General features: G+C 42.8%; 1 protein-coding gene across 1 annotated transcript; it reads right to left on the bottom strand.

The window, feature by feature from the left end:
- Window positions 1–1,255: 1,255 nt before the first annotated feature.
- LOC126191531 (ejaculatory bulb-specific protein 3-like) lies at window positions 1,256–13,117 on the bottom strand. The gene is made up of 2 exons (XM_049932434.1): window positions 12,868–13,117; window positions 1,256–1,658 (listed from the first exon to the last, which is right to left on the bottom strand). Exons 1-2 carry the CDS (start codon window positions 13,061–13,063, stop codon window positions 1,462–1,464), a joined length of 393 nt encoding a protein of 130 aa, XP_049788391.1. The 5' UTR covers window positions 13,064–13,117; the 3' UTR covers window positions 1,256–1,461.
- Between the last annotated feature and the right edge of the window lie 1,934 nt (window positions 13,118–15,051).

Below are 15,051 nucleotides of genomic sequence, written 5' to 3'. Positions count from 1 at the left end.
CTGATGATTCAAGTGCAGTATAGAAAAGTGGGACTTGGAGAGGAATTCGTACAAAGAGATTCACTCCTTTTGGGTCAAATTGAAACAGATGAGAGTGGATCCGCAACCGACTGTACTGAGACAAGGAACCAGTGGTCAGAAACGCATATTACTGTTTTATGGACATACACAATCTATAGCGTTAAGCTCATAGTAACTGTTCAAACGCCGGCCTTGGTGGCCAAGCGGTTAAAGGCGCTACAGTCTGGAACCGCGCGGCCGCTGCGGTCGCAGGTTCGAATCCTGCCTCGGGCATGGATGTGTGTGATGTCCTAAGGTTAGTTAGGTTTAAGTAGTTCTAAGTTCTAGGGGACTGATGACCTTAGAAGTTAAGTCCCATAGTGCTCAGAGCCATTTGAACCATTTGAACTGTTCAAACTGATGAAAGCCCGTCTCGTGTGAAGTTCTGCCGCGCTCTGTCAAAGATCCCTAGTATCTGTTGTACCAGGAGAGAGGCAGCTTGAACCAAAAGAAGAGTCATGCATTGTACATAGTGACACACGTCACTATGGACGCGTCACAAGGCGTCTGATGCAGTGGACAACTGACACTGGCGCTAATGGTGTGCATGCGGCACAGGTTAATGCGCCGGAGCGATGCATGTGGTAATCACATGAAACGTGCTATGAGCTAACTTGTGTTCAGTATGTCTCTTGGTCAGGGGTGCACGCGGTGCATCACTTGTTGCCTCTTCCAGTATACAACAGACACGTGGGTTCAAAAATGGTTCAAATGGCTCTGAGCACTATGCGACTCAACTTCTTTGGTCATCAGTCGCCTAGAACTTAGAACTAATTAAATCTAACTAACCTAAGGACATCACACGCATCCATGCCCGAGGCAGGATTCGAACCTGCGACCGGAGCGGTCGCTCGGCTGCAGACTGTAGCGCCGAGAACCGCACGGCCACTCCGGCCGGCAGACACATGGAATATTTGGTGAATGTGGCAGAATTGCAGGCGCAATTGCAATATATGCATTGATATTAGCGGTCGTCGCTTTGAACAGTTACTGTGAAGTACGGTGTTGTTATGCGGTGTACGCTGTGTATGTACAGAACACAATAAATATGCATTTCCGACCGTTGCTTATCATCCTTAATCTAATCGGTTTTGGATCCACCATCACCTGTTTTAATTTGAACCAAAAGGTTTTTGACATCATACATTTTGACGCAGTAAATTGTCGATCAACACGCCAAAATACGAAAGACAAATTTGGCAACGAAGATTTATTTTAGATATTAATTGTTGTAACAATGTGAACAAGTATAAGTTAAGAAATTGGACTGAGTGAACAAATTAGACGAACTTGTCACAGGAATTTCCATTAACACAAACTTTCTGGAAAGAGATAGAATTTTCTGCTGAGTTGCGTACGAGAATGGTGGCAGCTCAGAGTGGAGCCTGACTGGTGTAGCGATCAGAAGTTGACGCCACGCTGCTTCCATGTCTCTGCATGCTTCTTAGCGTACTCGCCCGTGGGGTCGAACTTGGCCTTCAGTTTGACCCACTCCTGAGGGTGCTTCTCTGTGATGTGCTTCAGGGCCTTGACAGCCTTGTCCAGCTGGCTAGGCTTGCAGTCGCCGCATCCCGTCGCCACAAATTTTGGCAGCCTACCTGCAACAATGTCAAAGAAAATCACGTAAAATAGTCCCATTGCAAACGTCACAATGAGTGTGACAGGAGCAAGATTTTGTCACTATACATTTAATATTCCTGTAGATTTATAATTATATTACATTCAATACACTTGTATAATTATATTTACATTAGAGTTATCAGTGCGCAAGCGGATTATTAACCAGTTCATTGGCCGATACCGTCTAGCACCACGTACTAACTATTTCTGACCAGTGCATGTCTGGGAGATAATTAGTTCTTAGGACTGACAGAAAAGTCGAAGTGGGATATGCGTTCTTCAGAAGCCACTATCGCCCAAAGAGGGGCTGGGAAGAAACTTGGCATGTTCTGCAGGGATGGCCATTTACTGCTCTTGAGATAGAGCAGAGCAAGGAAGCACTGGTTTACGATGCTGAAAGCGGTAGAATCCTGTAGCGTGGACAGAGCGGGTCAGAGGTTGCTCTCTGATGAAACAAAAAGTATTACAGAAAATCTCACCTGGAGAAAGAATGTCGGGGACGGAAGAAGGCGATATAATGTGCTTTTAGCACATAGGAATCTGAGGGGTCACATATGATGGTCGCGTGCTGACCTCTGAGGAATCTTATCGAGGGAAACTCTGGGGCATTCTTCCTGCTTAAGACCACACTCGTGTTTTAGGTTGATGGAGTGTTAAGGATGTAGGAGAAGTGGGACCTTCCAGAAAATCCTCTGAAAGGGCTACGAGTTTCGGGTGATTGGCTGCAGATTCATGACCCAAGTAGATAGAAGTTAATTTTTTTGTATTTGCCGCTGAGAGTCTTCGACCGAGTGCAAACACAGACACTGCATGACCAGGAGGGAGCAGAGTATGACACGAACAAGGACTTATCGATCAAGAGCACAACCCTGGGGGGTTTGATCGAAGGCAGTTTCCTCCCGAGGTTGCGCTAGAGATTTCGCTAGCAAGTTGGCCGCTACAATCTGAGAGCTGTTGATTTCGCCTCAAGGTGCACATTAAGTCATTTTATGATTCTGTTTACTAGAGTGACGATTCTTTAGCTCTCTGTGGAGTCTGACACACATTAAATTGCTGCCTTATAGGGGAATACTTGAGTCGATTTTCTGTTCGTGGCTAGCGAGCGAACAGGAATCTTGTCTCTTGTTCTGTCTTATGCCGAGGTAAGCTCAGCCCTAGAAATTTGCGGACGCCATATAGCATCCATTACGTAGGCAGTCAATTTCAGGTACTCCATGTACGTCAACTGCACAGCGCTGATCACCCAGCGAGCAGATTATCCGTGCAGTACAACTGCTGTTCACACTTCGACAGGTGATATGCGCATTCCGGACTGACAAATAAGGCAACACTCACAGTAAATGTGTTGAGTTCCATTTCCTTGCCCACTGGGTGTTTATGGAAGTGACAGTAAGGGCGAAGGTCTTCTGTTTCTTACCGCTGTTGTCGCGACGGCAAGGAATCCATTTGGTAAGCAACACATCCCTCTGGTTTGCATAACCGGTAATCTGAATGGCAGCTCTTAGATTTCTAGAGCGTCTAGGGTGGGGGTGTGTCCTTTCTTTGACGTCTACATGAATTTATCTTTCAGTACTATAACGCAAATCCGCTTGTTATCTGTGCAGGCCTGTTGCCGTAGTAAGCACTTTGTCTAAATATGTCACCCGTTGTGTTCATGTGGCTAAGGGCTGCTGAGACACTAGGATGAAACCATTCACGCGCCACTCAAATCACGAATAACACAGAGTTGAAGCACAGTGGAATGACGGACCCGTAACTGACATAAGCTCACTTCGGATTTATGCACATCTGTGTGAGAGCCATTCTTGTTGCCAAAGGGGCAGATGTGTACTAAATTTCACAATGTGTGTCCTACTAATCTCATACAATTTTAATTACATTTCTTTCGGGATATACCAATAAGCGCAATAAGTAACATTTCAGTTACTATCCTTTCTGGTATTCCAGTCTTTGCAACGCAGACCAAAAGTGATGACTTCATCACAATCTAGTCGCGAAAATATTTTTGTCAGATTCATTGAGATATTTAATATATCCATAATTTTGTCGATGGGCCTTTAATCCGTTAACATATGTGGTGTTGAATGAACAGCCGATATGATATAACCCTAACTATTTCGCGCACAGGACCTTAGTGATCGTAACGTAACTGGTCTGAGATCTTCCATCGAGGGCTGGTGGACGCAACACGTCTCTTACACTGTCTTTGGAGTGTTAACGAGAGGACAGAAAGATCTTAACTGTTGTTCTGATATCGAAGAGATTTCCTTTTGTTTATTTTAATAAAATGTTGTTTGTAGCAACATAAGATCTGATTTATCACGTAAAAGTGTTTATAAATCATTAACAGCACAGACGGAGGTGTAATATGCTCAAGTGTATCGAAGTGATCTAACTAAAATGAACGCTGCTATTAATAGTGTGTTACAAAAAGTCGGTGTTGGAACGCATCATTATGATTATTTTAATTCATATTTGGTTCGATTACGAACAGCATGCTACATTGCCGTACTAATGAGATCCAAGATAGAAGGAATTGCAGCATCAGTGGCAAATTCTTAACCTATTCATTGCAAACCGGTTTCTCCTACAGCGTAGCTATTTTCAGTGCAGTTATCTGAATCATCAGTGTCATACCATGGGCGATTTTAGTTACGATGAATCACCGCCATGATTTTGGTGTATGTAACGCCAATGTGATACCATGTGCCATTTTATTTACAATAATTCATGATGACCTTGATATAATTGCAAAGAACATAGTTACACGGTAGCTGAAATCGATCTACAATAACCAGTTTAAAAAATTTACAACCCATGCTGCCTTGCCTCCTATATTCGATTATTTTAATTATTTATTTTGACTTTTTGAACGTCGTAGAAACATTAGTTTCCAATAGTGTTCTTGTGCTTGATACATTGATAAAACTTCGTCATTCTGTTACTGAATTCATAGTGTCCATGCGATTTTGAATTTCGGAATGATTTCTTTTTTCTTGTTTCATCGTGCACATAAAACAGTCGATCTTCTGTCTGTAAGTCGTTCATGCTGTTGCCGTTCGATCGCTAACGACTGCCTTGTGATCTGTGCTCGTGTCTGCTACCATCGTACTTAACTAGCACTCAATGCGCTTATTAGTATGTCAGAAAGCGAAATTCTGAAGACTGCCCCACAGTAAGAAAACGGAAGACTTCAACGGATTTTACATTAATAACAAAGAGGAAGATAACAGATAACAGGAAGAGTTTTGGTAGAATTGGAATTGAGGAAATGTGAGTATGGTGAGGGCCTCCAGTCAGGTACACCGGTCGCATGGTACAAGTAGTTTTAGCCAACGCCACTTCGGTGACTTGAGTATCCATGAGGATGAAATGATGATGAAGACGACCTAACACCCAGGCCCCGAGCGGAGAAAATCTTCGATCTGCCCGGGAATCGAGCCCGCGACCCTTCCGCGCTGACCACTCATCTGTGGAGGTGGACTTGGTAATATTTAATCGTCATTACTGATAATGTAGTAATATAATTAAGTTTTGCTAGAAATCGAACTCAAATTTTACAATCATAACCATGCACTGACATTGGCAGCTTATGCTCTCGGGACGTTTGTGTATCTGATGTGGCACATGATGTCGGTGAAAGGAGAATTACTTTGGACTGTTTGAAACCTATTCAGTACGTCCGGTTTTTTGTGTTATATTTTTTTGTTATCTCTCACACTATGGTGTGTAGATAAATGTTATGTATAAATTATCACTTCCTGACCCTAAATGCTATTTACGGAACATTTTTCAAGACCACTTCACTTTCAGGACTCGTGCACTTCACTATTCGTGACCTACTTGATGGATTTCTACAAAAGAACGGCAATGTAAGAATATTGAAAAACCAGAAAAATAACAGGGCTGGTGGAAGCGGGCAGGGGACGATGGCCGGTTTTTAATTGATTGTGGGAAAACCACTATCCGACAATTTAAATTTAATTTGTGTGAAAGTGAAAAGTAGATGAGTTGCGCCACACGTACTGATGTCTAGCTGCTCATGTCTCCAAACTTGCGAAGAGTGGCTCTCTTTTCGACGAAACAAATCAACATGGCGAATGTTTGAGACTTAGCGCTGGCATTCGGAAGGAGAGGGCTATAACGAAGGACCGCTCGCCCAGATTAAGGTATTCCATGAATTTTAGAATTCGCATGAAACAAATGCTACAATTTTTCTTTGTAAAGTTCATGAGCACATTTACTTCCTATTTTTTATATTCTCGATCTTACCCCCTGTTCTGATGACCTCTCCCTTAATGAAGCGCTATACACTAATCGTCCTTTTCAACCAGAGGCAGCAAAACGACAGCTTCTTTGACGTCAAGATGCTAAACTTATGATCCCTATAATTTCTGTTTTATATGTTTGATTTTTTGCTTATGAACTTCTGGGTTTTATAATCCGATCCGCGAACATAAAATTCTTACATTAAATATTACTGAAAAAGTAGCTGTTTAAGACCAGCGCCTCTATACAGGAGGGTAAATAATTGTGAAACACATTGTGGCAGTTACATGATTGCCAAAATATTTCAGTGCAAGGAGAAGTCCAGGAAACAACTGCTTAAGTCTGGATTTTCACTATCCCTTAGCCTGCTCTCATTCATTACTTCCATATTTAAACTAATTAAAGTCTTACTCATTCACTTCGTTTATGTTGCAGTATGTTAAAAAACAACATTTAAAGTGGATTCGGAAGAAAAGATCACTCAACGGCTTTACTTGGGAATTCGATACTTTCTCGTATTGTCTAGTACCTAGAAAATTTTCAAGGTCTTGGAAACGTGTAGGACAGCTTTCTGTCTTGCAGTTCTACAGCCGTTACATGACTTGAAAATAAAAAATTTACTATTCAGGAAATATAGTTAGTAAAAGTAATGGACCGTCAACACTGAAAAAACGGGCGAACACATTGCTACAAAATAGCTGGAACAGCGTCAGACATTTTGAATCTGTGGAGTATTGTATGCATGGATTACAGTATTTAGCAGACAATAGTGAAACCAATCCAAGAAACCGATAAATATCATTAATATAAGACGTTGCTTTATGAGGCAACAGAACACAGGGAGATGCAAATATAACAATATTGCATACGCAGTCCACACAGCTCGTAAATTATTTGTTATAAAGCGTCCTTTTGAAGCAAAAATAGCAGTGTGGAAACAGCAGAAGAAAGGAAGATATTTCATCCAGAAACCCCGTAAATCAGAGGGACAAAATATTGCACTAGAAAAATGGGACGGAAATTAGCATAAGAATGGCTGGGGGTGTTCAGATATGCGCACGAAATTAGCGTAAAGTAGAATCATCTCCTGTAGATGAAATTTGTTGCCGGATGTTGCTGCCTGTAGTTGCATAATATGGACGAGAAAGGGAAGAAGGATCTTCATTGAAAAATTAACAAATAGGCGAACAGAGAAAAAAGTGACAAGAGTACGTCCACCTTTGGGCGTCTGCATTGGCGATGATGAGGCCGATACTTTTCTTTTCAATGACATTGCAGAGTTCGACAAACTAATATGAATAATGCACGATAACCACTTCCTTAGGAAGCCTACCTTCTGAACGGCCTCTCAGACTGAGTGGTTGCCATTTGTTTTCCATAAATTATGATTCAGATACATCACTGCGTCTAAGATTATTGTATCATGGAGACGATATATTGTCATATTGCACTATCTGACTCAAGAGGGGACGTTTTTATCGCCTGCTTAGATGGTGTATCCAGATCAGAAGTCGAAAATAGGCACTCTAAAGGGGAAAAAAACCGCACCACAGCCGAATTATCGGAACGGGACGCAAATTGGTATGTGCGATGTACATACCAGCCATACAAACAAACGACTACAATTTCAGAAGAATTGGATTATTTATTCAAGTGAAAGAGCTTCACAAATTGAGCAAGTCAACAATACGTTGCTCCAACTCTGCCTCTTAAGCAGGCAGTTATTGACGGAGCCGTTAGATGTCCTCCTCAAGGATGTCCTGCCAAATTCTGTCGAATTGTAGCATTCCATCATCAGAATCCCGAGATAGTTAGAGGACCCAGTTTCTATGTTCCAAACTTTCTCAACGGGGAGAGATGCGGCGACCTTGCTGACCAAAGCTGGGAGGACATTATCTTGCTAAAATATTAGCTCAAAGTGGCTTGCCATGTTGGGCAAGAAAACGGCACGCAGGACATCGGCGACGTAACGCTGTGCTCTATGGGTGTAGAGGGAGACAGATAAATGGATGCTGCTATGAAATGAAGTGGCACCATAGACCATCACTGCCCGGTGTCAGTCCATGTCGAGGGGTGACTCAAGTTGTTGCCCCTCTGCTGCCCGGGACGTCTCCATACACGTCTTCCGGGTCACCGAGGCGTTGGTAATCATTGAATGCAGTAGATCTGCCTTCAGTGATGAGTCGCTCATTGAAATGAGTCCCAACGACGGACGAAGACGTGTCTGGGGACGCCCAAGACAGCAGTGGCAGACCAACGTGTCATCCGCACATAAGGTTCGGCAGCCAGGAGTGATGTTCTGGTGTGTTGCTTTATTTCATAGCAGGACCCCTTTGGATTTCATCCGAGACGCCCTTACAACGCAGCGGTACGTGGACGATATCTTACGTCCCGTTTTATTGCCTTTCATGGCAAGCAATACTGAGTTTACATTTCAGCAAGATAACGGCCTTCCGTACATGGCGAGAGTTTCTACTGCTACTTCGTTCTATCCAAACGCTATCTTTGCAAGTTTGCCAGATGCCTCCCCAACTCAGAGCGTATTGTTGGATCGGGCCATCGAGCTCGAGATTTTGACGATGTAACGCACCAATTGGACGGAATTTGGCACGATATCCCTCAGGAGTACATCCAACAAGTGTATCAATTGATGCCAAGCCGAGTATTCCTTGCATAAGGGCGAGAGGTGGACCAACGCGTTATGTATTCACCCAGTCGGCTGCTAACAGCAGTAGTGGAGGAAATAATAGAATTACTAACTAATATAAGGTGACGTAAAAGACGGTTCCTATCACCATGAGAAAACACCGTGGTAAGTCTACTGAGCCTTGCGTGACTGTAGAAAATAGTATAAAACTAACATTGCGAATGACGCTGTATAAGCGTTCTTCGCATTGTGAGTCGCTAGAATTGTGTGCTGAGTGAAGCCACACCTAAGCTTGTACTCCTACCGATTCAATCATCCCAGCACATACAAGCTTTAGCTAGCTATCTCAGTTACTCCTTAAATGAGGTAGACCTTCCGTTACACTGCATCAGGGTGTAGTAGTCATATGACAGGTAGTAAGACTCCAAGATGAAGAGGAGGTGGAGGACGTTGAAGCTCAGATTCACTCCAGGAAACGTGCTGTGATGGTTCATTTTTGCTCACATTCTGTAGTCCATAAACAGGAAAATTATATTTGCAAATCAGGCAAATGGAAGGAAGTATGCAGCGACTCTTGTTATTCGACGTTCCATGGCGTAGTTCACATTTGCGTATGAAGAACATTAGGGGAGGCATACACTGCAGGCTGTCGTATTCTGTTCGTTGAATTGTTGCTACTGAAGTTTGGAACTTGGCACGCTACTTTGCCATTAGCGTCCCTGTCCGATTAAGCAAGTTACAGGCGCAGGTAAATAAACAAATTGTACTACAAATGTACAAATCAACAACTAGAACTTAAAAATAGGGGGAAAATACGTGATAATGAACAGCAGGCAAAGTTGGAATTACTTACATGGGAAATGGGAAATGGTTGTTGCGCGAAATGTGATTGTACAAAAATAGCCGACAGCGGAGGAAACATCTGTACACTAATATGAAACGAAACGTTCACCTTAGCACAAACATCTCGAGTCGGCGAATCGAAGGAGATTATTCAAATGGTGACGAAAACTGAATCCGCAGAGAGAAGAAGTGAAGATCAATCTCTTCAAAGTTACGTAGGAGCGCTCATAGTACGAAGAGTTAAAGAGATAGCTAAAACGAGGTTGACAAAAGGTGGAAATTCGAGAGGTCTCACAGTTCTTGGCAGGAAACTATCCCACACATCTAGAGGAATTAGATGGGTGTACGAAGAAAACATATAAATCACTAGACACTTTATGTATAGATTCCCAAATTGAAGCATCAGTTTACATGCAAATATCGTGCTCTACACCAATGTGTGAAGCGAAGCCGTTCGTTCACCACAACCCCTGCACAGAGAATATTTTCATTTGAGCATATTATAATAATTAAAATTATTATTTATTGTTTATACTCCAGTCAGTTGCATATTTTCACAGCAAGACTAGTTTTGATGTCACCGAATCATCTTCATATCTATGTAGTTGCCTTAGGAGGTCGTCATGTCTATATCGGAACTACATACCATAATATACACTGAAGCGCCAAAGAAACTGGTATAGGCATGCGTATTCAAATACAGCACTGCGATCGACAACGCCAAAATAAGTTACATCGATTACTGCTTCTACAATGGCAGGTTATGAAGATTTAAGTGAGGTTGAACGTAACATAATAGTCAGAGACGGAACACTGCCTCTGCGAGGTAGCAATGAAGTGGGTATTTTGCAGTACGACGATTTCACAAATGTACCGTGAATATCAGGAATCCTGTAAAACATCAAATCTCCGACAACGCTGCGACCGGAACAAGATCCTGGGAGAAACCGACCAACGACGACTGAAGAGAACCGTTCAACGTGACAGAAGTGCAACCCTTCTGCAAATTGCTACAGATTTCAATGCTGGACCACAAACAAGTGACAGTGTGCGAACCATTCAACGAAACATCATCAGTGTGGGCTTTCGGAGCCGAAGGTCCACTCGTGTACCCTTGATGACTGCACGACGCAAAGATTTACGCCTCGCCTGGGCCCTTAAACATCGACGTTGGACTGTTGATGACTGGGAGCATGTTGCCTGGTCGGACGAGTCTCGTTTCAAATTGTAACGAGCGGATGGACATGTACGGATATGGAGATAACCTCGTAAATCCGTGGAATCTGCACTGCAGGACTGGACTGTTAGAGCTGGTGGAGGCTCAGTAATGGTGTGGGCCGTGAGGAGTTGGAGTAATATGAGGCCCCTGATACGTCTAAATACGACTGACAGGTGATACGTACGTAAGAATCCTGTCTGATCACCTTCATCCATTCATTCCGATGGACTTGGGCAATTCCAGCGGGACAATGTGGCACTCCACACGTCCAGAATTGCCACAGAGTGGCTCCAGGAACACTCTTCTGAGTTTAAACACTTGCGTTGGCCACCAAACTCCCCATATATGAACGTTATTGAGCATATCTGGGATGCCTTGCGATGTGCTGCTCAGAAGAGTTCTCCAACCCCTCGTACTGCTACGGATTTATGGACAGCCCAGCAGGATTCATGGTATCAGTTCACTCTAGCGCTACTTCAGATATTAGTTGAGTCCATGCCACGTCGTGTTGCGACACTTCCGCGTTCTCTCAGGGGCCGTATACTATAGAAGGTGGTATTATAGTGTGTAGTAGCGATACAGATATGACTGGTTGCTGACGCAGCTACACAGTGAGTGTCCGAAAATTCCTGTTACAGAGTTCTAGAGCTATTAGAGGTGAGTGAGCAAATTGCTACAGATTTCAATGGTAGACCATTAACAAGTATCAGCGTGCGAACCATTGAGCGAAACATCATCGATGTGGGCTTTCGGAGCCGAAGGTCCTCTCGTGTATCCTTGATGACCGCACGACACAAAGCTTTACGCCTCGCCTGGGCCCTTAAACACCCCATGTCCGGAAACGTCATCGAACGGCCCTGCATAGCGTCAAAGTTACAAGAGCGGGCGACTGTAAATGTCTGTATATACAAGGTAACTCCGTGATGATGTTACATACTTTCTAGGATGATAGGGAGGGATAAATATATTAATTTACGGTGAGGGTGTCTCTAGCGGAAACGAACGAGTCGAAAGTTAAAAGTTAAAACCATTCTGATACCTCTGACAGTGGTGCACAGGTACCCATTCTGTTGTTGCTAAGATTGTAGGGTAGTCAATTTGCAAAAGTGGTATTAAAGATCAAAACAAGAAAAAATGTCTGTTAAACATGGGCTCTAAAATGCATCAGTTCAGAGCTATGAGTATTAGTTCCATAGAGGAGATGTGTTTCACAGAAGCGAAGATAAACAAGCGTTCATAGCTCTTCACGAATGCATTTTAGAGTCCATGTTTAGTGGGCATTTTTTCCTTGTTTTGCTCCATACTACCCCTTCTGTAAAATGCCTATTCTACTATCTTCTCACGAAAAGTACCGGTACATGTATTCCACTATTAGATGCACCAAAAGATATTCGCTTATAATTTTCGACCCAGTCTTCTCTGGACCAGAGTCCCTTACCTCAAATTGGTGCTTTTAACTTTCTCCATCACCCTGAAAGTTTGTAACATCATGACGGAACCACCATATGTGTACACACATTTGCAGGCGCTGGCGCCTATAGCATCGACGCTCTGTTACATCGTTGAATGACGTTGCCGGACATGTTTCCCTATTCAAAATATTATACATTCACTCCTCTCTACAAGACCTAGAAACGTAGCGGGAACTTCCTAGCATCGTGTAAATCTGAATATGGCACAGAGAGATAACACATGTTGTGATTGTCAATGATTGTTTGTTGATTTTAAAGCAAAAGGCGAATTGTAAGCTCTGTATAAAGAATCATTGTAGTTGGCAAGAATATTTCTGAGCAGGGCATAAAGTTTCCAACATGACAAAACACTAAATTGCTAAGAATGAGCATAAGCTTATTTTGACGAAGATAAAATAATACATTTTCTTGGCGTCTCCTGATTTGGCTGTTGTTGCACGTAGTGGAACCAATAGCCCCTAATTACGAACAAGCACCTAGCAAGGAATAAGAAACTGCCTCGTGAAGCGATACCAAAAGATCTCCCATGCAACGCTATAGAATTTCTATTTATAGACCTCCAGCTCGATTTGGCCATTTTGAATATTAGAGAGCTGCGCCATATTCCGAGGGCGTATTATTTAAGTGACCACCTGTGGCTACCAGGAACAAGTAAAAAGCGGTTTGACGATGGTGATCAGTAGAAGAAAGAAGCGAGAGATGCACAAGAAAGAAAGAAGTTTAGCTCCCCCACTTACTTTTTATCTCCTTGCCCTCGTTAGTGCACCTTCCTTCACCTTCGTCGAGCATACACTGGATGTAGGATTTCAGGAGGCGGTCGTTGTTGAGGATCTCGTCCACGTCCAAGTTGTCGAGCTTGTCTTGCGGCGCGGCTCGCACCGAAACGGCAACGGCGGCCACGAGGCAACAGTAGAGGATCAGATGTCTCGCCATGGCTACCTGTGCGCTCCGCCCAGTTTGTGGCTGGACTGTGAGATGCCGTCTCCGGTGAGCTCCTCTTATACCGTCGCTCTGACGTATGAGACAAATGAGGAGGTAGCTGTGTATCGAGGTGGGGCGCCTTCGGAAGGAACAAGCGCTTACACCTGCGATAATGTGTAACCTGCGTCGGTTTTTGTCTACTCCCACGACCTTCAACAGCCACTTCTGACTACCTCAGCCACCACCTTTCTGCAGAACGCGAGCCGGCGTAAAAATCGACGCTTATAATAAGCAATGGAAAAAGGGTGGTGCCATTTTCTTAAATGTGCGACGCTGTTTGGAGTCACATTTATCCCAGAAAAATGGTCAGGTGTGAGTCGGACTCGCGCCCTACAGGTTTCGCATAAAGTTAACTATGTATATAGACAGTTCAACCATTCCGGGAATGAAGTACCTCGACAATGTTTACCTCTCATACACTTCGATAGAGGCAGGACATCGGTCCCAGATATTCCAGTGTTTTCGAGAATGCTTTAATTTCAGTAACATAAATGCGACATTATTACAATAGTCGGTTGTCCTCCGGTCAGGCTGACTTGATTGCAAAGGTAAAAGGCAAGGAATGGCTTTATTGTCCATACGACGCGTTTCCGACTTCGACAATCGTCAGGTATCCAGAAGCGATTACTGCACGTGGATATGGTGTTTCAGCGTTAATGTGCAACCAATGTTCGCAGACTAGTCTGCTTTTTACTTCTGACTTTTAGCATTGTAACTCAAATAGCTTGAATGCAGAGCTACTGATTTAATTTCAAGTTTGACGCCGGTTAACAAATGACAAAAGAAATCTTTTTTTGTGTGATATATTTGCAAATGAATAATTTTCTTATTCTTTTTCCTTTACTTGTATAGTGAAATTTTGCTTCTTGCCAAATTTCATGATTCTAAGTCAACGAGAAGTACTCTACAGGTTTTGATGAGAGTCTGTAAATGTTAAAATATGTAGCATAAATGGCCGCATCTTTTGATTACACTGACCTAGATTCTACAATGTGTTGCGCCAACAGAGGGCGTATGTGATCTCAGTATGTGACTTTCAATTTGATACGTCTAGCCTTTCCTGAGAAAAAGGGTTTTTAACTGTAGGACAGACAGACAAGATAGACAGACACACGGGCAACAATGTGATCCGATAAGGGTTCCGTGTCTACAGACTGATCTACAGAATCCTAAAAATGCCACCAATGACAGTACCATTCTATTCTACGGTTTTTTTTAATTTACTCGAGTTAACAGAAAATATTCCATGTGTAAGTAGCCATAGCTGAAACATGTTCAGCAGCTTTCATCTCTAATTCCATGGATGGGGGTTAGATGGCGAGCGTTCCATGCGAAAGGATAAATAAACTTCTCTCTTAACAACAACGAAAAAAAAACATTCTTCTATGGAAATACAAGTATTAATATGACGAACTAATGTTGACCAGCTACGTAAAAAATCTCCAGACACCGCAATAACCGAACATTATCAGGCGCACTTCGTAGAGCAAATGAGTGCATACCGTCTTCTACTCAGGACTCAGCATCGCAACGTACAAACGGAGACCGATGTGACTGCGAGAGACTGTCTCAACTGAGATATTTTCTGTCAAGTGTGATGAAAAAATTCGTTACATTTTTTTGATTTACACGGTAACTCAGTTTTTGTATTTTTAATATTGTTTGATGAAGCAAAAGATGTAAGTGTATATTCATGTGAAAAGTAAACTATTTATTTTACACCTTGCTTGTGTGTTTTATGAACTGCCAAATAAATGTTGTAGTTCGTCTTATTTACTTAACGTGGTCGTTGTACAACAATGATGGGAAAAGAAGTTAGAGGCTGTCTGGTCTCCCTAGATAATGTGTGTATGAAACTTGAAACTTGGTTCTGAAAATTATGAAATAAGACTCCTCTATTGTGTTTTTTAATATTTCTGGACGCCATTGTTTCGGCCAAA

Source organism: Schistocerca cancellata, chromosome 6, assembly GCF_023864275.1.
Source record: "Schistocerca cancellata isolate TAMUIC-IGC-003103 chromosome 6, iqSchCanc2.1, whole genome shotgun sequence".
NCBI lineage: Eukaryota > Metazoa > Arthropoda > Insecta > Orthoptera > Acrididae > Schistocerca > Schistocerca cancellata.
The sequence above is the reverse complement of the archived record's forward strand: the minus strand, read 5'-3'. Positions and strand labels throughout refer to the sequence as shown.